The sequence below is a fragment of the Panthera pardus genome, unplaced genomic scaffold, assembly GCF_024362965.1.
Source record: "Panthera pardus isolate Hobbes unplaced genomic scaffold, ASM2436296v1 HiC_scaffold_8, whole genome shotgun sequence".
Lineage (NCBI taxonomy): Eukaryota > Metazoa > Chordata > Mammalia > Carnivora > Felidae > Panthera > Panthera pardus.
Window position 1 is genome coordinate 75,197,289 of NW_026527013.1, and position 26,249 is coordinate 75,223,537.

The 26,249-nt window shown below is 41.6% G+C and overlaps 1 protein-coding gene across 4 annotated transcripts in view; it reads left to right on the top strand.

Annotated features, from left to right (window-relative positions):
- Positions 1-26,249, top strand: part of AMPH (amphiphysin) — a 248,447-nt gene that overhangs the window by 126,156 nt on the left and 96,042 nt on the right. For all 4 annotated transcript variants that reach the window (XM_019451112.2, XM_053898535.1, XM_019451116.2 and 1 more), the window contains exons 3-5: positions 10,645-10,699; positions 19,455-19,549; positions 21,703-21,798. In XM_019451112.2, the coding sequence (XP_019306657.2) occupies positions 10,645-10,699; positions 19,455-19,549; positions 21,703-21,798 (246 nt within the window). The remainder of the gene's footprint in view (positions 1-10,644; positions 10,700-19,454; positions 19,550-21,702; positions 21,799-26,249) is intronic.

Sequence of the window (26,249 nt, forward strand, 5' to 3'; positions counted from 1 at the left end):
AGTAAGCGTATTACCTAGTTTGGATGTTCTCGAAATGATCCCCAGATTGACCGTATTGTTGTGGTAATGGGATGCAGAGAAGTAGAGATATCTCTCATCTGAGCCCAGAAGACTGTCTGAAATGGCCTTGAAAATCTGCATAGACACGCTGCAATTGATTTTCAGGTTTGTGTCAGTATTATTGTTCCCATTGTCTGTGATTCTCTCTCGTCAGTCAGCCCGCACACCCCACATACACTGTGTATAGGAGTTCCAATCTAAGTGATGGGTGCCTTAGAAGGAATGTCTGATGGTAACTGATGGAAACCTGGAGCCAGACATATTTTTAAGTGTCTTTTTGGCCATCTCATACGACAGCTGCATCAACACACTAACTGTCAATTACATTATAGACACAGCGACGAACTGCAGTAGAGGTTCCCAAATAACCATCAAAATCACCTGGATTCCTTGTCAAAATACTGATTCCCGGGCCCCACTCCAGACTTCTGAACCAGCTCGCACGGTTGACTTGTGTCTCTAAAGAGACATCATATGGTAGTAACAAGTTGGATGCAAGCCTGAGATGATATCAATATAGTAAAGATAATGGTTTCCTCAATTGCACATCTATTTGAATATGTTCTTAACCTGGATCATTATAAGAATTTCCTAAGGAGCTTTAAAAATTGGCAAATTTCCAAGCCCTGTCTGACTGGCTTAGGTAAAAGCAGTGATGAAGTATTTCTTATTATTAAGGCTTTCCACAAATAGGCCTAGCCATTTATAAAGTGTTTTGTACGAACACTGTCTCACTTGGTTCTCATAGCCTTCCACAATTACAATTCTGCTTTGCGTATGAAAAAACTGAGTATATGTCACAAAAGCTTTCATTATGGGCATGAATTTTATCATTCTTTTGGCCACTGGTATTCATGCTATCTTGTTTCCTTACAGCAGTTTATCATATTGGCTTGGTATTTCTTAGATCCATTGTTCAGTGGCTCTTATATATCTGCAGAAATTACTTCCATGTACTTTAGGATCCTCTATTACTGACTGCAACATTTTTTTAATTTATTTTGAGAGAGAGTGAGTGAGTGGGGGAGGGGGATAGAGAAAGAATCCCAAGGAGGCTCCACACTAACAGTGCAGAGCCTTATCCAGTGCTCAATCCTATGACCCGAGAGATCATGACCTGAGCCAAAATCAAGAGTCAGACACTTAATCGACTGAGTCACCCATCGCCCCTATTGCTGCAACATTTAAAGCTATTAAAAAAATAATCTTCCTGGAAAGAAAAACTGTGTATTTTAGACTTAGACATAAAAATAAAGGAAGCATTCTAAAATCCCAAGTAGCTTGTTTTGGGGAGGTTTTGTGTATTCCTCATGAAGATATTTCTTTATAATATAACATGTAGCAAACTTAGTTTAGTCAAACACTTATGAAACACCTATTCTTTGCATATTTTCTCATTTGGAAAATATTATGTAGAATAATAATCGTGGTATCCAACATGTACTGAATGCATTGTGTGTGCCTGGCCCTCTGCTGATACTTTCCATGGGCTGTCTCCCTCGGCCTTTGTGATAGCTCTAGGAAGTGAGTACTATTACCATCTTCATTTTACTGATGAGGAATCACAGGGTTGGAGAGGTTCAGTGGATGGCCCAAGGTTGCACAGTTAGAAGTTACAGAGCTCAGGTTTTAAAGCCAGGCATTGTGGTGCCAGAACCCATCCATTTAACCCATCCGTGCTATATGAATCTCATGGAATGTACTCTGTGGAACCATGAGCTTTGTAGAGAAACACATGAACAGTCGGTATTTTAATTTAAAGATTAGAACAGTACCATGGGAGCGCAGAAAATGGTGTCTTTAGTTAAATTATTCTCATTGATCAACAGTTGATTCTTCTTGGGACAGCCTCATTTATCCTCAGCTGTCATTTGTGTCTTTTTAGCCTGGAGACAAAGGGTGGTAGAGGGCAGGAGGCATGTGGGCTCTGGAGGCGTATTGTGGAGTTTAAACAACCCACAGGCTGTTTAAACTACCCAGGCTCCAGTACTGGCTTGCTGTCTACGAGATGTATGACCTTTGGGCAGGTTTCTCAGACTCTATGCCTCAGTTTTCTCACTGGTAAAAATGTGCTGACTTCATGGAGTTAATTTGAGGATTATGAGGTAATAGAGCTGTGGCACTCAGGACAGTATCTGGAACAAAGGGACCAGTCAATAAGTGTTAGACCTTGTGATCATATTGCTCTATTAAAGGCTTGCTTTGAGAATATTATTATGGGCTTAATTGTGTAGTCTAAATTTATATATTGAAGTCCTAACCGCCAGCACACTTCAGAGTTGTGGCTGTATTTATAGATTAGGACATTTGAGAGGTCATTACTAGGATTAAGTGAAGTCATATGGATGGGTCCCACTCCACTAGGATTGATGTCTTTATAAGGAGCAGGAGAGACACCAAGGATACATGCATACAAAAGCCACGTGAGGACACAGCGAGAAGGTAGCTGTCTGCAAGCCAAGGAGTGAGTCCTCAGGAGGAACCAAACCTGCCAACACCTTGGTCTTGGACTTTTAGCCACCAGAGCTGTGAAGAAATAAATTTCTGTCATTTGTGGTATTTTGTTACGGTAGCTCTAACAAACTACTGTATCATAAATGGCAGTCTCAGGAATGTTCTGGATGTTATATTATGACTGGAGTAATGAATTCCAAGATACCTCCTTCCTTCTCATCAATACATCTCATTAATAACTTGACATAGCAGTTGTTTTTCTAAAACTTTTACATCCTTTCTACTGTGGACATGTTCATGGTCCCACAGAAGGGGACGCTGAACAATAAGCCACAGGACAAGAAGCCATGGTTGGGGTGGAAGTCCCATGGAGTTTCCCTTAATTTCTGGGTCGGTTTCCTCCCTACTATATTAAACACTATGCCCTCGGTATTAAGGTAAAGGGTGAAAAGGGGTTTATATAATACCTATGAAGCTCCTTATGCATCAAATACACACACACACACACACACACACACACACACACACACACAAACACACAGAAGAAATTGGAATGACTTTTCAGGGATCACAAACTCAATTGCCTAAAGGCAATAAAGTATATTGTCAAGTTGTATCCAGTGTCCATGTGGTGACTTTAATAGTTCTAACTAGGCAATTCTATCCCCTTACACACACAAGCGGGCCAGCTTTCCAGAAGACCAGAATAGAGATCTGTATGAACTCAAGTTAGTTGGCTTAAGGAGCTATGTGGAAAAAATGTATATGAAATTACTAGTAGCTAGCTTTCTAGTTTTGTTTTGTTAAAAGGTAAATAGTATATTAGATTTGGTTTTCTGATCATAATTACTTGGAGTTGCTGACAAGGATAGTTGGAAATTGGGCTAGGAATCTGGGATAAAATTGTGGAAACTGAGATGTTCTCTGATGTCTGTCACCTGTCCATGCACCACCCCCTACCACGATCAGCCCATGAATGTGATTTCAAAACCCACTTAGATTTTCCTCTCTCTCATATCTGTTGCATTAATATATGCCAAAAGAAATTAAAAAAAAGTTTAATGTTTATTTATTTTTGACAGAAAGAGACAGAGCATGAGTGGGGGAGGGGCAGAGAGAGAGGGAGACACAGAATCCGAAGCAGGCTCCAGGCTCTGAGCTGTCAGCACAAAGCCAAAAGCAGGGATCAAACCCACAAACCAAGAGATCATGACCTGAGCTAAAGTCGGATGCTCAACTGACTGAGCCACCCAGGCGCCCCAAGAAAATTTTTTAATGGAGAAATTTTTCTTTGAGATCAGTGCTAGGTTTTTAATGATGGCTCCTGTTAACTACAAAGAGTTCAAAGCGTGGAAATAAAAATGTTAATATTAGAGACCCTGCTGCTTTTACCTTTGAAAAACTATCATCTTCCAATTTAAGTGCATCTGAACTTGTAACAGAGAGAGAGCTCTGTTTCTTCACAGACTAATAGTACCTGTACTGTTCAATAGGCTAATGTTATCTTTGATCATAAGTAGATTCAGATTAGTCATCTGTTAATCAAGGTGCTGATTATGGCTCTATTAAACCTTATCTCTTTGATAACCTAATTTTCTTCTAAGCTTTGAAAATGGTAAGAAATCTTACTAACATGGCTTTCAAGATTGAGTTAACCTGTCTGAATTTTGAGAAATTGGACCAGTTTTAACTTTGTTATATTACTTAGCCTTTTCAAGAGAAAAATGTCAGTAAAGGCCAAAAATCATAATGTAACTATGGGAACTTCTATATGCTCATGATCACAGATGAGATGATAGGACTTACCTTTGTGAAATCACAACTTTGTGACATTATATCTCTTCAGATCCAACTTTTATATGCCAATACTGTTGGCTATCAACTCACAGTTTCTGAGAGGCAAGTTAATGAAAATATTCCTGTAATGTGTGTGGCGTTTTCTTTTTTCCAGTCCATCTTTTTCTTTTTATAACAAAAGTTACCGATAAATGTAAATAAGTACTATATCTACCATATTTAAAGTTGGTTATTCATTTTTTTGAGAGGGATAGAGAGTGAGCAGGGGAGGGGGAGAGGGAGAGAGAGAGAGAGAGAGAGAGAGAGAGAGAGAGAGAGAAAGAAAGAGAAAGAGAAAGAGAATCCCAAGCAGGCTCTACACTATCAACACAGAGCCCTATGTGGGGCTCAAACTCACGAACTGTGAGATCATGACCTGAGCTGAAACCAAGAGTCAGATGCTTAACTGACTGAGCCACTCAGGCACCTCTACATTTACCATATTTTAAAAAGTCAGTTCAAAAAGTCCTTGCTTGTTTAATAGGTATTAAATACCTATTGATTAAGGTGGTTGGCTAGACATGCATAACCTTGCAAATAAAGCTCACTGGGTTTGATTTTGTAAGCACAGCCAGGGCTGTATGGTACACACCATTGCACCAGAAGTGTCATGTACATGGCAGAATGTGGGCTTGCCCCTGAATTTTCAGTGATTGCTCCCCTGAGTTTAGTTCCTTAGAAATTATTAATTCATTCTATGCATTGTGCCTACAATTTAATCAAATTAATGCCTCAACTCTGGTTGAATAACATGGATGTCTGAAGTAACTGGGATAAAGGTGAGCTAACAAAATGGTACCTCTTTATGGATCCTGAAGTTGTAGGCATAAGTATTAACAAATATTAATATATTTTTAATGCTTCAGAATTTAGTGCATCTAACAATAAACAGCCTAACTCATTAATCATCAAATAGCTAAATGCAGCCCTGCTTTTAAACCCAGTGCCCATGACAGGACTTTGAGACACTTCCGTGGTTCAGAGTCTGTGGTGGCTCTTCTTACCAGGAGCTTGGCTCACCTTGAAGAAAACCTGTCTGTAATTCCTCTGTTCACTTACCAGAGTGCCATAGGAAACACTGATGCGGTAATGGTCCTTTGATTCTACAGAAGTTAAATCTTTGAAGAGTTTGAAGGGCTGTCCAAGGTGCTGAAGAGAGACACGAATGAGATCTATCCAGGAGCCCAGTATGTCTGGGAACCTGCCCCTCTCTCCTTGCCTACCCCAACTACCCCAAGACATATATACAAATAATTAAGGAATTGGTGCTACTAAGGACCAATCTGATGTCAAACAATTTGGAAACACATTTAATTAGGTATGGACTGTGATTTCTTTGTATTGAATAACATGGATGTCTGAAACCTTCCGTGATGGTGTACCTGCAGTGTTCTTTCTCTACCTATTTAATTAGATTTTATTAAATAATTCATTAAATAATTAAACTTCATTCTTGGTGGGGAGGTGGCTATCATGAGTAGTGCTTACAGGAGTAAGGGAAGAAAGCAACAGCCTCAAGATACTACTCAGCAAGGGAATAAAGAGATTTTTTGACTGGAGGCAGTAATTCTCAGACCTTTGTAAGGTTTTAAAACCTTGTACACTTTTTGCATGCCTGCTAATTTTTGATTATCTCCATGATGAAACCCAAAATGACCCGGTCTTGTTTTCCAGGACAGCTTGGCAGAAGGGAACTATGGAGACTGCTTCCTTCTCCCTAGCTTTGCAAGAGTGTGACACCCAAGGGAGAGCGTGGGTAGGAGTAGCTTTAATGAGGAAGGAAAAGCAAGCCAATTCCCTTGGCTGTGTGGGAAGAAAGTGAGGCCTGGGCATTGTCTGGGCTGGAGAAACAGCAGCTGCTGACACTGATAAATGATCCAATTGAAAAAATAAATGAAGAACCTCTAACACCAGAGCTTTGTTATTATACCATATGCCTACAGGGTCCTTCGGTAGGTGTGAATCCTTCTTAGATCTTGTCTAAAGAAGAGTATTAGTTGGCAATCAGACAACTTAATTAGAATAGACTCACTTAGGGGCACCTGTGTGGCTCAGTCGGTTAAACGTCCAACTTCAGCTCAGGTCATGATCTCTTGGTTTGTGGGTTTGAGCCCTGCCTCTGGCTCTGTGCTGACAGCTCAGAGCCTGGGGCCTGCTTCAGATTCTGTGTCTCCCTCTCTCTCTGCCCCTTCCTCACTCACGCTCTCTTTCTCTCTCAAAAATAAAAATTAAAAAAAGAGAGTAGACTCACTTGGCCTCATGTTACCTTAAGACCTGAGGAGAATGTAACCCCAAGTTAGAATAATAGTTTGAGCTTACCTTATAGGGAACGACATAAAGAAATAGAAGGGAAAATGTACTCATGTAGTTGTAGGTTGTGGAATTTTGAATTTGTTTTCTGTGCAATACATAATTCAAGGCTGAATTACTGAAATGGTAATTTTCAGAGGAATATGGAACAAATTTCAGATGCAGTGAAATCTGAGCTTAGCTGTAAGAATTTATTTCTAATTTAAAACATCTTTGTGATTCACATAGGATAATGACATTAAGAAAGTTTTATTATGCAATAGGTTTTGTGCGGAAGAACTTCTCTGTGGCATATTATAGGTGAACAGTTTCTCTCCAGAGCCTTTTACTTTCTGATTCAGGCAGAATTTTAGATGAAATTCGATAGGGTTATTACCAAATGATTTATGAACCTTAATAATCATGGAGGAAAATTAAGAATTTTAATAATTGGCAAAGAAGAGTTATTTAAATAAGCCTTTCAGTTTATCTGCTTAAATTGAACTCATCTGTTTAAGCCATTAGTGTATAATTTGAACTTTCTGCCACTCAGATATCTAAAAAAAATTCTTCTGGGACTCTTATTTCATTTTTAAAAAAATGTTTACTGCTTCGGCTGGGTGAATGCAGTGTATGGAGTGAAGCCTGAATTATTTCATTCTCTCTCTTGTTCTGAAAGAAGAGGCAATTGTGGGATTAACTTGATGTGCTTTGTTTCTTAAATATTTGGGAAAAGAACACCCTTCCCTGCTACTTTTTTGCTATTTACAGATATCCTGCATGGCTGTATCGTCTCATAACCAGCAGTTACTGCGGCAGGCTTTGTATTACCTTCCGAGGGGAGAGCATCCTTCTGGGTAGAAATGAGCCCTGCCTTAGCTCAGTGCTTTGCACGCTTGCAGGGAAGGACCCACGGAGCAGAGCTCTAAAGCGGACAGCTGAAAACGGAGACGTCTTGGAGTTCTGTGTTTAGTCTCTGTAGTTTTTCATCGTACGTCATAACAGGTTGCTTAGTGATTACAAAAGAATGGTTTCTTCTCCATTTGCTCCCCTCCAACCTCAGTAAATTGATGTTCCAGAGATATATTTTAGGTTTATTTCACGGCTCTATGTGCCCTAGACAAACCACTAAGTACCCCCAAGGTGTACACTTACCATTTTGAAAAAGGGGGCCTTAGGGGATTCAGAGCCTCCTAATTGCACCTTTTAGGGCTGTAGGCTTTAGATTGATCTGGGTCTGGATCCATCCAGGTAAGTCACATGTCTGGTTTTGGGTGTTCTCTCTAAATTATCTGCCCTCTATTAGGACGCATGATTCTGGGCCTCGCTGCTCTCTCATATCCACCTATCACTTGACTAGCACTTGGGCTTCCATTTGCTAAGCCATCCACTTTGTCCTTAACCCTTCCAATTGGATTTACTTTCGGCAATGTTTGTGTAAATGCCTTTAGTGCTTTTCTGCTAACTCTGTTGGCTTTTTCTTTTTCTGTTAGATTTCAGCCTTCTCCATCTTTCAGCATTTCCGCTATTGATGGTGAACCATTTTTCTCAGGCCATTTAGGGCAGGTGATGCTGTGCTCATAGTACCTCGGTGGCTTCCAGCAACGGAGCTTTATTTCTCGCTCATGAAAATATGAATGGCGGTCGTGCTTCAAGTTCTCTTCCCTCTATGATCCAGTCTGGAGAAGCAACACCTATCTGGAATGTTACAGGCCTCGGGGTAGAGGGGAAAGAAACGGTAGGACTGTGTGATGACTCTGACACCTGCTCAGGAGTAGGACGTGCCACTTGTGCTCCCATCGAATTGGCCATGTCCCGCAGCCAAGGCCAGTGTTGATGGGCTGGAAGTGTAATCTTCCCCCAAATCAGGTCTGGTAAGGAGGTGTAAATTCGACAGTAATACAGTCTCCCACAGCCTTATCTTTTCAGCTTATATACTCAGAATCTGACACAGTGCTTGTCATATAATAGATATCAATGTGGGAAAGACCTACTTCTTTCTTTCCCAAATTCTTTTTGTGGTGGTGTTAGAGATGTTGGCCTATCTGCACCCGTTTCTTCCCTGGATCCCCTTCATCCTCTACATTTATGCACTTGTTGACCATCAATATTTTCTATTCATTCTCCTCACCCATTCCCCATAGTTTTCCACTCTATACTTTGATGTTTTGGAAATCCAGAAAGGTGTTTTGTTTTGTTTTAATCTAGCTTATGGCAGTTTGCCTTCATAGGATGTTTCTGAATGGTTCAACAGGAGAAGGGAAACTTAAGAGTTTTCATTTTAAACCATATTGACACACCATGCATACTATACCATATAGGAGAATGTTCTCATCCAGAAGCCCTTTTCAGATAGCCATAGTCTTAAACATTCCTTTCCACGGTTGCTTTGTATTAATTACTATCTATCTTTAAACGTGATGGGCATTTTGTCTTTACTTTGTACTCCCAAATATTTTGAATGGTTACTGCAGAGCTAAATGTAACCTGCTATGGAATGCAATTTTTATTTCAATACTTCGGTTCCTCCACTAGACTGCAATCATTGAAGGAAGTAGGGTTTTTTCCCCTTTGTACTTCCTCCCCTCCCCGCATTTTTTTTTTGCTATACGCTAACCAACACATGCTTGCTGAATTGAATGTGGTTATGATAGTTGCTGTATTTTTAACTATCAAGTTAGACTTAAACTATAGTTGCTGTTTTATTAATTATCAAGGTGGAGTCATTCTGTGTGCTAGCTCTCCGCAAGTTTGTTAAGTGGTTGTGCGGCTAAAATGCACATTTTAAAACTATTTTCAGTTGCAGGGACCTAGTAGCTACCCTTTCTGAGCCCACTGGATTTAGTTGCTACTGCCCGCGAGAGCAGCTGTTTGTCTGAGGGCTTTCTCCTGTATCCCCCCCACAAGGAACAGCCCTCAACCAATGACGGACAGGAGTTGATGGCTGAATGTCCCACTTCCCTTGCTCCCCAGTTAGGATATCTAAAGGGTGTTTGATACTTTCTCCCAGAGCTCCCGGTGGCACTGAGGCTGGGCTGCCCACTGTGGCAACTGCTTGATCATGCACGCTGTGTTGGCTCTCATCCTTCCTTGCCTCATTTCTCCAGTCCTTGCAGTGTAATCTTAGTCTCAGAGTTGCTAAGCCTTATCCAAACCAAAACAAAGATTTCTATGTCAAAATTTATTATTTCAGAGTTTCTCTATTTTGGTGATGTCCAATAATAATATAATGCAATCCACATACGTAATTTACAATTTTCTAGTGGCCACATCTTAAAAGTGAAAAGAAATCATGAAATTAATTTTAATAATACAGTTTATCGGGACACCTGGTTGGCTCCATTGTTTGAACATACAACTCTTGGTTTCAGCTCAGGACATGATCCTGGAGAAGTAGAATCGAGCCCTGTGTTGCTTATGATTCTCTCTCTCTCTCCCCTGCCCTTCTCCCCTGTTCATGCTCTCTCTCTCAAAACAAAAACAATAATGCAGTTTATTTAACTCAGTATATCCAAAATATTATGAGTTTAACATGTAATTGACATAAAACATATCAATTTGATTTTTTTGAAAGAAGTCTCTGAAATCTGGTATTTTACACTTTACGGTACATTTCTCTTTGGACCAGCCACGTTGCAAGTGGTCAGCCTCATGTGGCTAATAGCTACCATATTGAACAGTGGTGATCGGTCTCCTACTGTCGTATTCCATGCGTCAAAATTTATGGACTTGCTAGTTCTTGAGTATATGGGAGGCCGTCTGGTGGGTATAGTTTCCATTCTCAGCAAAACGTCACTTGCCTTTTCCTTTACTTTTAAGCTGAATAAAATCTCTATAAATATCAACACTGACAGGCGCCTTCTTTAGTCTGTGTGTGTACATATTTATGCTCTTTCAAGAATGAGCCTCTGGTAATAATAAGCTCTGGGACTTACTGCCTCTCGCATGTTTCCATGCAAAATATAGACAAGATGCTTAGCATCTCTGTGTTTGTGTGTTTTTCAGGCAGAGGGTACCAGGCTTCAGCGAGAACTCCGAGGATATTTAGCAGCTATCAAAGGTAAATGTGTGTGGGTTGTTTACTGCATGTCCCCAAGCCCAGATTGTTCATCACGAGTGGCAGGATTCAGCGTTAATTACAAAGCCAGTTGGCTTTCTGGCAAGATGGGTACTTGAGCACAGGTGTTCATTCCACCCACTCCCCAAATCCCATTGAAATGATAATCAGAATATACAAGAAAAAAAGATGTCTACTGTGATGCTGGAAAGGAGGAAAAAGTGCCTCCCACACCAGAGATTTCTAGGAAGTGTCGAGAGATCGAGTGAGCTTGAGACCTTGTTTAAGAAAAGCTGCAGCTGGTTTACAATCCAAGGGAGAGCATGTCCCAAGAGGAGCACACTCACAGACTCACACCCAAGGCCTCCAGCTGGAAGGGGCAAGGAGTCATGGCAGAGGCAGATGCAGGGCTATCAGAAATCAAGGCCCTGGACCACCTGTGACTTGTGGGGACCTTCTGCACTTGCAGTCCTGTCACTGTGCGGAGACAGAGAGGCCGTGACATTGGTTTCTGGCCTCAGCCATGCAAGGCAAAAGAATGAGGTGGGTGGGGTGAGAAGAGGGCGGCAGGGAGGTATGCTCTGTCCCTGCCTGCTCTTCGTTGCCCAGCTGCCTGCACTGAGTCAGGTCAGGTGTACCTGTGGATGTGATGGCTCACAGGGCAGACTTCGAGAGTAGCGGGGGAGAATGGATCTCTGCCAGGGGTCTTGGATAAACTTGCCAAACTCTCAGAAGAAAGTAAGATTCTCAGCCTTGCACTCTACTCTGTCCTTCTCACTTACAGATCTAGTAAAGAGTTAAATATGTATACAAGGAGATGTTCTAAAGGACTGGAATAAAATACCATGGACTTAATAGCCCCTAGTCTTGGGTGACAAGGTCTTTACAAAGGGTAACCCAAAAGAGATAACCATAAGATTGAGAGATTTGACCTCAAGAATATGTCAGACTTCCATACATACTTAAATAATTATTTCGACAACATATTTAGTGAAAGTGAACCAAGATATTAAGAGCTCAGGAGGTAAACTAAATGAATATCAGTTGATTAAAAGAAAAAAAAATAGGTAGAACATATGAAGAGAAAATTAGCCAGAGAAGAACTGGTCGGTGGGTAGTAAGTGTGAAAAATGCTTATCCTCATAGATGGATAATCAAAGAATATTTAAATGATATCAGAAGGAAGATGTGGCCATTTTCCCTCCACATGTTCAAAGACATTGAAATAAAAAAAGAGACCATGATACGTAGCATCGGAAAAGCTGTGGGGAGCAGACCCCTCTTGTACGCTGCTGATAGGACAGCTTTCCTGGGAGGGCAGTTTGGCAAAAGCCTCTACGTGTGTCTTTTGGGGAAGGGGGTATGTGTACCTTTTGACATACTGGTTCCAGTTGCAAGGATTTATTCTAACAGTTTCATTGTGGATGTGTGAAATTGATTATAAAGATAGCGGTAAGTAATGATAATATTAACAATCTTAATTAAAAATTAGTCATAATAATAAATTAGTGAAATTGATTTTTTTGTAAAGTTTATGTACTTATTTGGAGAGAGGGAATGAGGGAGGGACAGAGAGAGACAGAAAGAGAGAATCCCAAGCAGGCTCTGTGCTGTTAGCGAAGCAAGATGGGTACTTGCTGTCTCACAACCTGAGCCAGACAGATCAAGAGTTGGACACTTAACCGGCTGAGCCACCCAGGCACCCCATGAAATTGATTTTTAAAACTAAAATGTATTTAAGCTTTTATAGGGTGGGCATATAATTTTAATTCTCATGATAGCTCTGAGGCAGGTACTTGTATTGCCTTTGGGTTACAGGTAAGAAAAGGGAGGAACAGAGAGGTTAAATAGCTTGTCCAAGGTCATGAACTAGTAACCAACAGGGCCAAGATACATTCTCTGGTCCACATGTCTCCTAAAGCATTGCTTTTTTTTTTAATTGAAGTATAATTAACATACAGTGTTATATTAGTTCCAGGTGTACAATATAGTGATTCAACAATTCTGTATATTTCTCAATTTTCATCATGATAAATGTACTCTATTTTTTTAATGTTTATTTTTGAGAGAGAGAGATAGAGAGACAGAGTGTGAGTAAGGGAGGGACAGAAAGAGGAGAGACAGAATCTGAACAGGCTCTGGGCTCTGTGCTGATAGCTCAGAGCCCGACGTGGAGCTCGAACTCACGGACCGCAGGGTCATGACCTGAGCCGAATTCGAACGCCTAACGACTGAGCCACCCAGGTGCCCCACGATAAGTGTACTCTCAATCCCCTTCACCTATTTCCCCCATCCTCCCATCCACCTCCCTTCTGGCAACGACCAGTTTGTTCTCTATAGTTAAGAGTCTGTTTTTTGGTCTCTTTTTTTTCTTTTGTTTGTTCATTTGGTTTCTTCAGTTCCACATATAAGTGACATCATATGGTATTTGGCTTTCTCTCACTGTCTTATTTCACTTAATACCCTCTAGGTACATCCATGTTGTAGCCTTGCTTTTTTTTACCCACTGTCTTATCCAGGCTCTGGGCTATGTGACTGTTATTAGGGCATTGGTTTCACAAATTAGAGTTCATCTTTCCAGTGGGATAATGGTAACTTACTATACTGTTACTATGGAATGAGCACTTCCACGTGCCAGGCTGTGTGCTAAGCATGGGCATATTACCTCTTTGTAACCAGCCAACACAGCTATATGATAAATGATAGCCTTGGCTTACATTTTTAAAGTAAGGCTCCAAGAACTTTCACAGATCCATAGAGCTCATAGTTAACTGTTCAAAAAAAATTAACCCTAGGTATTTATAACAATTCGATCAGAAACTAGAAGGCACTCTAGGTATTTCTTTTACTGTTGGACACAAGCTGTCATGGATTATTTCAAGCACAGGATTTTCTTTATGTTGGATGATTTTTTTTTTCATGTGGATAAATGTGTTAAATGAATGAGTGAATTCAGTCTCCTTCCCAAAGTCTATATATTTTGGTCAGTTTTGCTTCCCGAAAAGGAAGATCACTGCTTTAAGCATTTAAGACGCGAAGAATTCTTTTCCTTAACGTGATCTAGGAGACTCACTGAGTGAAGAGTCAGCTCCAGAGAGACGTTGGTGCAGCATCAAAGCACCCTTTCAGTGTTGCAGACTGTGTCCTTCCACTTCTGATGGTTGCATCCCCATATGGAGGAGAGAGGACCTTACAGCAGCTTTTCCCCAGCACATTTTGTTAACAAATGATACTCCGTAAAAGAGACCTATGTTTACATTACTTTGGTCAAGGCTGGCTGGAATGAATTTTCAAACAGGCTATTACAGAGTGTATTACTACAGGGCCCTTAATATGTTCATATTATCTCCAGAAGGTCTGTGGGGTGAGCAGCATTTTACCAGGGATTCGGCTGTGGAATGTTTTTCTCAAAGTCTTAGAATTAATGTTGCTTGGAGCACATTTTGGGGTTTGGGAACACACAGAAAGACAAGGGGTAGGCATCAAATGGGTCATAATTTGGGTTTTCAAAGGGTTTTCATGGCCAATTCTCCTGGCTTTCACAAAAAAGAACACCGGCTAACTAATTGCACTGTAATGCAAGCAGCATTACCGAGAAGGGAGATCTGGCCCTGGGGAGTGATGTCCCCTGCGTCTGGTCTCAGGGACATTGGTGGGAACATCACCAGGTTCTCAGCTGCCTTGGGTTCCTTGTCCATAAGGTGCTCCAGTTTCTCTCAGAAACCCTCCACATCTCTCCCACGAGGACTCTGGGAAATTGGGTTACTCTTCATTTTATCACTGATCTTTGGGTGCCATTCTTCTCTGTAGGTTGGTACTATTTTTGCTGATGTTTGGGTTTGCAAAGTAAATCTGGTGTTCTTGTTCATTTTAGCAGTGCACATCACATTGAGCCCTGTTTATGGACTCAATGCTGTTCTAGGAGTGGAGATGCAGAGATGACAAGACACAGTACCTATTTTCATGGAGCTGGCAGCAGAGATGGGAAGAAAGTTAAATAAACAAAAGGGCCAAATGTGCATAGTAATACATACTTTAACAGAAGCGCATGCATCACAAAGGACAGACTCCTACCTGAGGGACAGGAGACCAGGTCAAGAACCTAGACGTAAATGGACCCAGGAAGGGAGTATGAGTAGTCATCAAGTGATAAGATATACTGGAGACTAAGGTTGATGTTGGAAGGACTTCCAGGTAGAAGAAACATGTACAGAGGCCAGGGAGGCAGAAAGAAACATGGGCTCTTTAGGGAACAAACGGATCATTGAGGGGTAAGCAAGAACCTGAGAGGGATGAGACGTGGAATGGTAGGCAGTCGTTCGTAGAGACAAGTGATTATGCATCATATCATATTGGGGTTTTATTCTCTCCTCAGGGAAGAGAGTCATTACATTATTGTAGACAAGGGAATGAATCATGTGATCAGAATAGCATTTTAGAAAAATAGTTATTGTGGTTTTGTGGGATTCAAGCTCGAGGGGATAAAGCTGCAAGGAGACTTCTTAGAAGTGTAGTCCGGTATTTAATAATGATGATGATGATAGCTAACATTTATTGAGCATTTTTGTGCTAGGCACTGAGGTAAGTTTTTACTAAGCCTCATTTCATAGAATTTTTACTGTGGCTTATGGCATGTATTTAAAAATAACGTACACTTTGGAAAACTGAGGTCTAGGATGGTTAGGTAATTTGCCTGAGATCACACAGACCACGTGTGTTGGAACCAAGATTTTAACAAAGGCTGATTGATTGTGAGTAATAGTTTTAATTATCATGCCATAATGCCTTCAAAATTATTTTTCATAAAGATGGCTGACGTTTGAATGTTCTCTCTGGCTAAGTACTTTGCTCAGCTGTTCCCATGGATTCTTTCATCTGCACCAAATGATCGATGATGGGTGTCCAGTCCAGTCTAGGGCAGTGAGAGGGGGCAGGGAAGCAAAGGGCTTCATTTGAGAATCAGGCCGAATTGATGTGCCTTGGTGATGCACTCACTCCGGGAGGATGAATCTGGGATGACTCCCAGTTTTGTAACTGGGACCATGGGGTGACATCCACGAGGACTGGGAAAAGGAGTAGGAACAGGTTTTGACAGGAAGTTCAGAGTTAGTTTTGGGCATGTGAAGCGTGAAGTATCAGCACATCCAGGAGGAGATGTCCAGTAGGGATTTGGAATTGGGAGTCACCGCTCTGTGGGTGGCAGTGGAGGCCAGACGCAGGGGCGATGAACACACCAGATCTTCCTCTAAATGGAGCATGGCCCAGCTGGTGTCATCAATATTTTTAGTTTTACGTGGCTTATCATGTGTAAGCATGACCCAGTGGTGGAGTTGACTGTCCTTGAGCTATCTCACAATCTGCCCTCCCCCCTCCACCCCCGACTCCTGCTCCTATATTTGCACTCCTTCTTAAGTCTCTGGAAGAAAGGCTTCCTCTCCTGTTTTCCTCAGAGCCAACTGCTGACTTCCTAAACAGCTCCCTTCTAAATAATAGGCCAAGCTGCCAGATACAATATTTTAGATACTCCTGTGATGGTTTATAGCTGCTGCTGGTTATTGTCATAATGTATTTTGACTGATGGTATTTTTAACTAGAACATACACCCTCAGGCTGTACAAGGAGGACTCTTGTAGCAGTGTAATCTCTGCATCCAATCTTAGAGGGTGAAAATAGATGCTCACAAATTTGGTGGCAAAGGGAAAGAGAGAGGATGTTGCAGTAAATGCCTTGGAGAAAGTCCAAAATTTTAAAGCGAGGGAAGTGGTTCCTACCCAATAGTGGAATAATAATTCTGTGTATGATGTTGGGCACCCATCTTGCACTTTTGGAGATCACTAATATTTTAAGAAAATAGTGGATATAGATATTATTAAATGCCAGAGGTAGCATTTAGCATCTACTTTGCTTTGATGTCGCCAAGCTACTTTGAAGGGGACTTGGGTTTTAGCTTTTTAATTTTTCTCTTATGCTCTGTCAGCAGAGTAGGTTCTAAATCCCTAAAATCTCTGCCATTCTTCATGGCATTCCTTATGTATCCATCCAAGTACTTCCCATGGAGTGTTCTAGAAACAATTTCTATGTCAAAATGGATTCTTTCCAAGTTCTCCATCACTACTTATCCACACAGCAATTAGCAGTTATTTTTGGCTGCTAGGAGACATATTTACTGCAACATTGTGCTTTTAGCCTCAATGAGTAAGGTCTTATATAATTTTATTTTAAGCTTACATTCACAGTTTTATTTTTCACCACAAAGGTTATTTGACCTGCAACCCCATCATTTCTTTTTCTTCCCCTTGAAACTTTGACACCCCATCTACACAGCTGTTTATAATTTCCATCAGACCTAAGACAAAGATTTAAGAGAAAACTTCAGAGAAGGCTTTTGGCATCTGAATTATAGAATGGTATCAACTAGTCACTAATTTTTGAGGGGTACACTTAAAAAAATTTTTTTTACATTTATTCACCTTTGAGAGACAGGGAGAGAGAGTGCAAGTGGGGAAGGGGCAGAGAGAGAGGGAGACACAGAATCCAAAGCAGGCTCTAAGCTCTGAGCTGTCAGCACAGAGCCCGGCACAGGGATCAAACCCACGAACTGTGAGATCATGACCTGAGCCGAAGTCAGACACTTAACCCGACTGAGCCACCCAGGTGCCCCGAGGGGTTCATTTCTTAGTAGAGGCTTGCTTTTACTTGGGGAGGGGCGAATGTGGACGCTGGAGATACTGTCACTCGTCAGCAGCGGCCACATGAACAAGAAGGAACATTCTCCTTGGCTTGCACTCGGAGTGTGCTAGGGGACACGTGCAGGTGTTTGCATTATTTTTTGGCTGTCTCTCCACCTACATAACTTCATGGTGTCACCTCTGGGGTTTCATCTTTTGGTCACCAAGTTGTTTCAGCTGGTGTAGGCTGTACGGTGTGTTGTAAAGGGCATCCTTTAGTGTGCTCGGTGACGTACCTTGTGGAGACAGGATTGTAGGCTTTCATACTTCATGTTGCCCTGAAACCTTCAAACTTGTCACTTGCAAAGACCAAATCTGTTACCTGCAGCTTATCTGGGGAAGGCGGGTAGGGGGTGGTTCTATAACCTAGAGAGAAAACATACTGTGAAATACCATGTTGACTTTTGCACATACTCTTCAAGGATACACTTCTGTCACTTTGGACATCTTTTATTTTGTCCTTTTCTCGTGGTTCAACCCGGAATCGGCTCCCTTAAATCCAACAGGCATGTAGTTGAGTCTAGATTGTTGCAGCTTTCAGTCTCATAGAAAACTTTCCATCATGGAGTCATTGGCATTAAGTTTATGGGATGCTTTTCATTTCTTTTTTTTTTTTTTATAAAAAATTTTTAATGTTTATTTATTGGGGGAAGAGAGAGAGAGAGAGACAGAGCACAAGTGGGGGAGGAGCAGAGGGAGAGGGAGGCGCAGAATTAGAAGCAGGCTCCAGGATCCAAGCTGTCAGCACAGAGCCCAGTGCGGGGCTCAAACTCATGAACTGCAAGATCATGACCTGAGCCGAAGTCAGAGGCTTAATTGACTGAGCCACCTAGGCACCCCAAGGGATGCTTTTCATTTCTAATGATTGCACTCTGACTTTCCTCTTTTCTCCTCTTAGCCAGCTCTTTTTCATATCCCCTAGTGACAAAGGCCAAGACGCCAGCCAGGACAGGTCTCAGCTTCCAGCTGGTAGGGAGGGCTTGTTGCCACAGGGGACACCTACAGTCAATGAACACACTTTGGACTGTTCTGGGCCCTGCGCTGTCTCTACACAGTCCACACTGTGCCCTCCCTGTTTGGAAGGAGGAGCAGATCGGAGAGTGGAACAGACTTGGTGATACTTTATATCACTTTATATCTTTCCTATTATTTAACAGCCATATTTATGCAGCACACCAAAGCCATGTCTAATGAACATTGTGACCCGTAGACTTAAGAACTCCAAGCTTTCTGAGCGTTCTGGTTTAAAACTGTATATGTAGCTTCCAGTAACATTAGAAAAACTTTTCTTTTTTTCTTTTGAAAATGTTTAGGCCACTTCAACCACTTTCAGCTGGGAGGCCCTAGAATCCTGTTAATTTTGCTTCAACCTGCTTCTATAGATGGTCTTTATTTCTTATATTTAAAGCCATTTAGGATTAATTTTAATTTTGGAACTCTGTAGTTTTATGGGCCAGTATTCTGGGTGTCCTTTGTATTTATGGTTCCGTGCCACTTCGTAAGTGACCGCACATGTGATAGAACACGTTACTCTTGTTGTTTTCAACACCTTGTTGATTTTTTTCAAGGCTCTGTATCTGTCATTACCATGTAAATAATGGGAAACGCACAATGTAATCGGGTAAGTAGGAGACCCTCCCGGGAAGTTGTGAATACAGTCGAAAGTAACAGTCATGACTTCACAGTTTTTCCTTAAAAGATTAGTGGATAGTCAAAGTATTCTTCTCTTAGAAAAGTAGGGGAGGGGTACTGGGGTGGCCCAGTTTGTTGAGCATCCGACTCTTGCTTTTGGCTCAGGTCATGATCTCAGGGTTCGTGGGATCGAGCCCCACGTCAGGCTGTCTGCTGACGGCACAGATCCTGCTTGGGATTCTCTCTCTCTCTCCCCCTCTCTCTTCCCTGCTCTCTCTCTCTCTCTCTTTCTCTCTCTCAAGATAAACAAATATTAAAAAAAAATAAAAGTAGGGGAAAGAGGAATAGGCACCTCACCAATTTATATCCAACAAGAGTTGTTTTCTCTCCAACACCAGCCATGCAAGAAGCCTCCATGAAGCTCACCGAGTCGCTGCACGAAGTCTATGAGCCTGATTGGTATGGGCGGGAAGATGTGAAGATGGTGGGCGAGGTAAGAGCCAGGATCATGCACCACAGGAGGCCTGGGGGGTCTCTGCCAGGCTGCCGCCAAGTCCCGCTCACTTACTCTATCCCTTGACCCCCATCTTACCACTTCACAGCCTTAATCGTGAAGGGGGGCAGGGAGTGCCATGTAGCCAGAAGACGCTGTATAGTTCTGGCATCAAGAGCATGCCAAATACACGGTGATTAGTGAACTATTATAAACCAAAATAAGAATAGTGTTTTTCTGTCTACACATCTTAGCTCATTGCAGCAGAACTGGCTCATGGCATGACTCTCTGTACTGACTTCACCCCTGCAACCTTGCTTTTCCCATCCCTTCTGGAAAACAGGATCAGGAGGTGCAAAAAGCATCTATTTCACTTAAGTGCCACTGGTCCACTCGCTGGTCTGCAGATCCAAAGGACCGATGCGGACAGCCTGTTAATAGCAATGTAACTTCCAGAAGCCTTTGTCCCTAGACATGTCTGAACACCCGAAATCCAATTTCTAACCGAGGGCCATCTGGCTGGCGGGAAGTGATAAAGCGGGTATTTTCTGCTTTGGGGAAGGAGAATGGGGTGGAGACCAAGAATGATCTGTATGATAGTTGATGCATTCTTTAATCTTCTGAGGCGTTAGCTTCCTCATCTGTGAAGTGAGACTAAGAATCATACCCACAAATAACACGTTTAAAGTCTGCGTATTCGTGTCATCGACATGATGCTCGATACACGTGATTCTTACTGGTAATAGCAAGCCACCTGTTGGGAGTTCTCTCGTGTCCAAGTTCTTTGTTAAAGAACAGTGTTTGTCATACCCACCTCACGTGAGCTCATTGATGAACATTCAGGCACAGAAGGGATCCTTGTAAGGGATCCTTCCTAAGGGATGCAGCCACCCAGCTCAAGAGGTCTGACATGGGGTGTGCTGTCTACGCAGCCTTTGGAAAGATGCATTAACAGTGCAGCCCCAGGCCGCTCCGTGAAAATTCTGACATCCCCACACTGATTTCCATAATCTTGTTAAGACTGAGATAGAAGCAGAGCTTTAATTAGGAGGAAAGTTCTTATTGGCCCTGTTACTTCTTTAGAAAACTTTCAGAAAATGAATCTGGCAGAACCAGCCTCCACACACCCTCTCCCATACAATTATTAAGTAATTCCTTCTTCTCACATTTTTTCAATATAAAGACGCTGTTTCAACATCTTGTTGTTAAATGCTTCACTCGTATGACCAATTTCTGGTGAATGGTGTATAATTCAAAATTCATCATGAAAGGAAGACTTCTTAAGGGAATAATAGAAACGTGCGTGAATAGCTTTTCAGAGCATCGCGTTTCGTTCTATGCACGGCAGATCCCACTGTTGACATTTGTTCCGTAAGGAAATGCTGGAATTCCACCTTGGTCCTCGTAGGTCCTGCCAAGACTTTTGGAACCTTTAGTTGCAGATCCAAATACGGCCTCTTCTGATGGTGAAGGAGCTCAACGCTATGTGTTCAGGGCATCTGTTCACCTCAGATGAGCCTCTTCATGCAGAGGATTTAAATTCTTTTTTCCATTTGCGTGAAATTTGTGGGTGGGGATCTGTAATAATTAGGGTGAGTATTGAAGTGTGAAAAAGAAACAAAAGCAAATAAGCCCCCAAAAGTAGCTTTCAAAAGATAGAATGTTATCTCTCTCCCCTAAAGGGCTTTGCAGGTGAGCGGCCCAGGTATGGGGACAACAGGGGCCCATCGTTCCCTTCCTCACTGCTCCCTCCAGGTTCGGTATGATTCTCTGAGCACTGGCCATCAGCTCTCACTTCTGCATCCCAGTTGGCAGAAGGAGGAAGCGTGGAAGATAAGCCTCCTTTTAGGGACACTTCCTAAAAGTTCACCCCATTGGCCAGTCCTTAGTCCCGTGGGCTGTACTTAGCTGTGCCGCAGGCTGGCAAATGTAGTCTGTATCCTCGGTACCCTATATTGTAAACTGGAACTGGTAGTCAAGTTGCCTTGAAATTGTATTGTATTATTAAATAATCCACTTTTTCTTCTGGCCTCTACTATCCAGGGAAGTTCTATTTATCTAATTTTGTCATTTTTGATTTTTCAGAAGTTTGGTGAAAAGGATCCAATTAAAATCATTCAGCAGTAATCTCTTTTTTCTCTTTTTTCTTTCAGAAATGTGATGTCCTGTGGGAAGACTTCCATCAGAAACTAGTGGATGGGTCCTTGCTGACACTGGATACCTATCTGGGCCAATTTCCTGACATAAAGGTATTTTAGTTTGTGTCTATAATGGGAGGAATTGAATGGTTCCATGGACTAATTGAAACACAGGCAAGGGAGGGGCCTCTGTGGCTCAGTCACCTGAGCGTCTGACTTTGGCTCAGGTCATGATCTCATGGTTCGTGAGTTCGAGCCCTACGTGGAGCTTTGTGCTGACAGCTCAGAGCCTGGAGCTTGCTTTGAATTCTGTGTCTCCCTCTTTCTCTCTGCTCCATCCCCACTTGTGCACTCTTTCTCACTCTCTTTCTCTCTCTCTCTCAAAAATAAATAAACGTTAAAAAAAATAAAATAAAAAAAAAAAAAGAAACACAGGTAAGGGATAAGTGGAGTTCAGAGTCCTCAAGCTGACATCAAAGACAGTAACTTTTCATTCATTTAAGCATGGACGCGTGATCCTGTTCCTATCAGTTTTGAAATGAAATGTAGCTACAGAAATGACATTTTCCCCTTTGGCAGACTGCTTCAACTTTTATTTCTCTGCAGACATCTTTTTAATACTCTAGATATAAAATTGCAAACCAGATACCAAAAATTCCAATCTTCTTTATGTTCAGACCTTTTTTATTGCATAGCATTTGATAAGAATTTCCATTAGAATAAACAGCGGTCACAAGGAAAGGAGAAAACTTCATTGTGAACACGAGAGCAAAAAAATGTGATCTTCCCGTGTTTACTATGCGTAACACACCTGCATATTTTTTCTCTCCTTAAAATTTTCTGCTTCCAATTGAATTGTTAAGATACAAGCATTTCAAGTGCATTAGCATCTGGATCTAAAAATACCTTGTCTAGAACATTTGTCTTATTTGACACTTGGATTCATTGAAAGGGAAATATATAAGTGAAGGATCGAACATCATAGATTTGGAATTAACTCTGGAGGTAGACATGGTTTTTAAACCTTCAGGGCTGTATATAGCAAATGGTAGCGTTAATAGATTTGCCCGACCCCCACCCCCCGTTGTCTTTCCTGCTCAAGTAGGAGTACCAAGTAAGATAACCTTGTGCTGCCCTTCCTTTAGTGTGAAGGAAGCTATGAACCTGCATCCACCCACCTGCAGTGCCTTAATTAAGTGATTTCTTATGTGAAGGTCCACTTTTACCTGGCCTGCTTTGTAGCCATGGCCATGAAACATAGTGAAGCTTCTCGGCCAGAACAGCACACCTGTCAATGATGTTAATTTCCTTGGTCCCACACAGAATACCTAACAACTAGTTGGCCAACATCCGAAGTGTTATTTTGGGACACAGGGGCACCAGACAAGAACCTCAGGGGGATCAGACGAGGTACATTAGCCTTGGTGGCAAAATGTCACAGAGAACAAATCCAAATGATGGATTCTCAGTGATGTTATCATCATATGCAAGACATTTTATTGAGCCATTGCAGGCCCATATCCTCATTAAAAGGTATAGGTTGGCTTTTGAAAGTTTTCTGAGAAATGTAAAAATTAAACTGAAAAAATTTTAGAATTCTGTGAGGCTGCATGCACTAACCTATAGAGAATGTGTCTTGGGATATCTTCAGATTATTTGGTAGACAGTCACATTTTGTCTTGGAATTTATAACACTCGTGGAGCAAACAATCTCAGAATCCCTATCATACTTCAGGATATCATATATTACATGGTAATTTAATCTCCATAAAAATCACTTCCCAATATGTCAGGAGAAGATAAGGGAAAACTTTGACCTCATAGTCAAAACTTTCAAAGCAGTTTGCAACTAGTCTAAATTATTCATATATTAAACATTCATAGTATGATTTAACTAAGCAAATGGGGGCTGTGACTGACCAGAGAAGAACACATTTAAAAAGTTGTTGAGTTTCAGGAACAAAAACTTGGTATCATCAAAAAAATGTGGAGGATCTCAGTAGTTATGGTACTTGCCAGTCATAGTTATTTGGAAATTGGCCATACTCTCTAGGAGCATATAATTTAAAAAAAATTTTAGTGTTTATTTATTTTTGAGAGGGAGAGACAGAGCACGAGCATGGGAGGGGCAGAGAGAGAGGGAGACACAGAATCTGAAACAGGCTCCAGGCTCTGAGCTGTCAGCACAGAGCCCGACACAGGGCTTGAGCCCATGAACTGTGAGATCGTGACCTGAGCTGAGGTCAGATGCTTAACCTACTGAGCCACCCTAGGAGCATATAATTTTATAAGACAAATACACCCAGAAGTACCTGCATTGAAACATAGATTAAAATAAAATCATTATAAAAGACATTGGCTAGTGTTTTCAGTTTGTTCCATGTCAGAAAGATGAAGAACTTAATAGAACTTTTAATTAAGCAGTCCTTTTCTTGAGGTCCATGGTTGAGGCCATGCACAAAGATGATCCTTCAGTGACCGAACAATCTTTACACTAGAGATTTGGGAATAATATCATCTACCTGGATGTCTTGAAAATAAGTGAAATACATGCCTTGGTGTTGCCTGCATCATGCAAAGAGACTGAAAGAATCACTCTTTCTCTTTCTCTGAAGTTACATTTAGAATATCATACCATACACATAGGGTTTCAACCAAGATAGATAATTATGAAACCATTTCATATGACAAAGAGTTGAGGAAATTGCATTTCATTAGGAAAGGAAACTGTCTGGAATTAGAGCGTAGTCAGGGTAGCTGCTTCTCGTATTTGAAAGACTGTTTTCTGTGAAGATACACTTAAGCTATTCTCTGTGTCTTTGCTCACTGAATGGAAGGTAGAAGCGGATGTAGGCTCTGTCACTTTGTCACGTTAGTGCTGAATGATTATGTAATGAATGGGTTATTGAATGAAAGGAGGCTGATGATTAAAAATACCGAGTAGAGAATTTTCAGAGCATGGAACACAATTGACTTCCTTGACTTCCATTGAAAGCAAACAGGCCAAGTGTAGTTAAAACGTCAGGCAAATTTCCAAATATTTACTGCAGCTCACCAGCAAGGGCTATGAAGTACCATTCATGAGGGAATGATGTTTGATTTTTCCAACTGTGATTGGCAGGGCACCCAGTATTATAGTTCTTATTATGCAGCACTGACATCTGAAATCAATCCTAGAATAAGAGCCAGTTTGTCATCAATGCAGGCAGGCTTACAGCTCTGAGCAGTTATTGTAAAATGGAGTTTAGATTCTGTTTTGGCAGCCATGCAGAAGCACCTAAACATACATTTATGGCAGTGTGCCAAAGTGAATCCAAATCGGGGTTATTATTGAAATTTTTGAAAAATACAGTAAATTAAATTTTTTACTCTATAAGGTGAGCATGTAGTGGGAAATCTGAAAAAATTTCAATTGAACCGTCTAATTAAATGATTTGCCATCAAACTAGTGAGTTTATTTAATGAAATTTGCCACTGGATGGTGACATACGAATTGTATCATGTTCTATATAAAAGCCAACGTGAATGAACTCGACCCTCACTTATGAGACTTCTTTTTTTCAAGGTTTTCAAATATCAGATAGGTAAGGAAATAAGATTGATTTGTATTTCCAGCACAAAACTGAGGGTGGCCTTTAAAACAGTCACTTCTACCTTGGTAAGCCCTGCTCTGTAGTTGACTTGTCAGTTACATAAGAAAATGAGTCATCACTTCTTGTTTTTGAGCAAAACAAACAAAAAAACAAAAAAACATGACCCAGTGTACTCTTCCACCTTATTCTCAGGCTCGGAAGTAATTGAATTTTGGCTCTTTTAAAAATCACATTCATCTTCAAAGAATCAAGATTTGCTTCTTGGAAAATACTAAAGAAGAGTTCCCCACCCCGATCCCTACCCTACATATCCACAAAGCAGAGCTCTATCAGAGTTACGTAGAGTAGTCGCACAAGACCATTGCTTCAAGGGCCAGTGGTCCCTTGAAGGTGATAGTTAGATGTTTGCTAAAAATAATGAGCCCTGTCACCTCATAGGCACACTGTGTCCACCAGAGTTCACTGAAGGGCATCACTGCATGCTGCCTAGACTCATTCATTGCATATCTTTAAGCCAGTGTGAGTCAGCCATTCCTTCCACTACTAACACCAGTTGGATGTGGCAGGTGTAGAGGGTAAAGGGATTGGAAGCAGCTAAATGAGAGTGACTGCCCCAACCCACCTGTCACCAATCCCGAAGGGGGTGTAGAGGAATAGCATAGAGTGGTAGTTGAATGATGGGGTCCATCAGAGAAATAGGGGAGCAGTTAGAAGGAGGAGTAACCAAGAGTCAGGAGCAGGGTGGGGACTGGGTGAGGCAGGTGAGGGCACTAGAGTTCAAGCCAAAAGGAGGCACCTGCTCTGGGTTGCTGATTCTGCACGTTTTTGACCCTGAGAGTAAGGGCCTTCTTAGATATTGTGTCCTGCGGGTCTCACGGGCATCTCCCTGCCCCTGGCACTGGTCGGGGCAGGAGTGGGGGAGGGTGGGAACTGACATCTAATTCATCTTTTCCAGAGACTTTCTGAGCA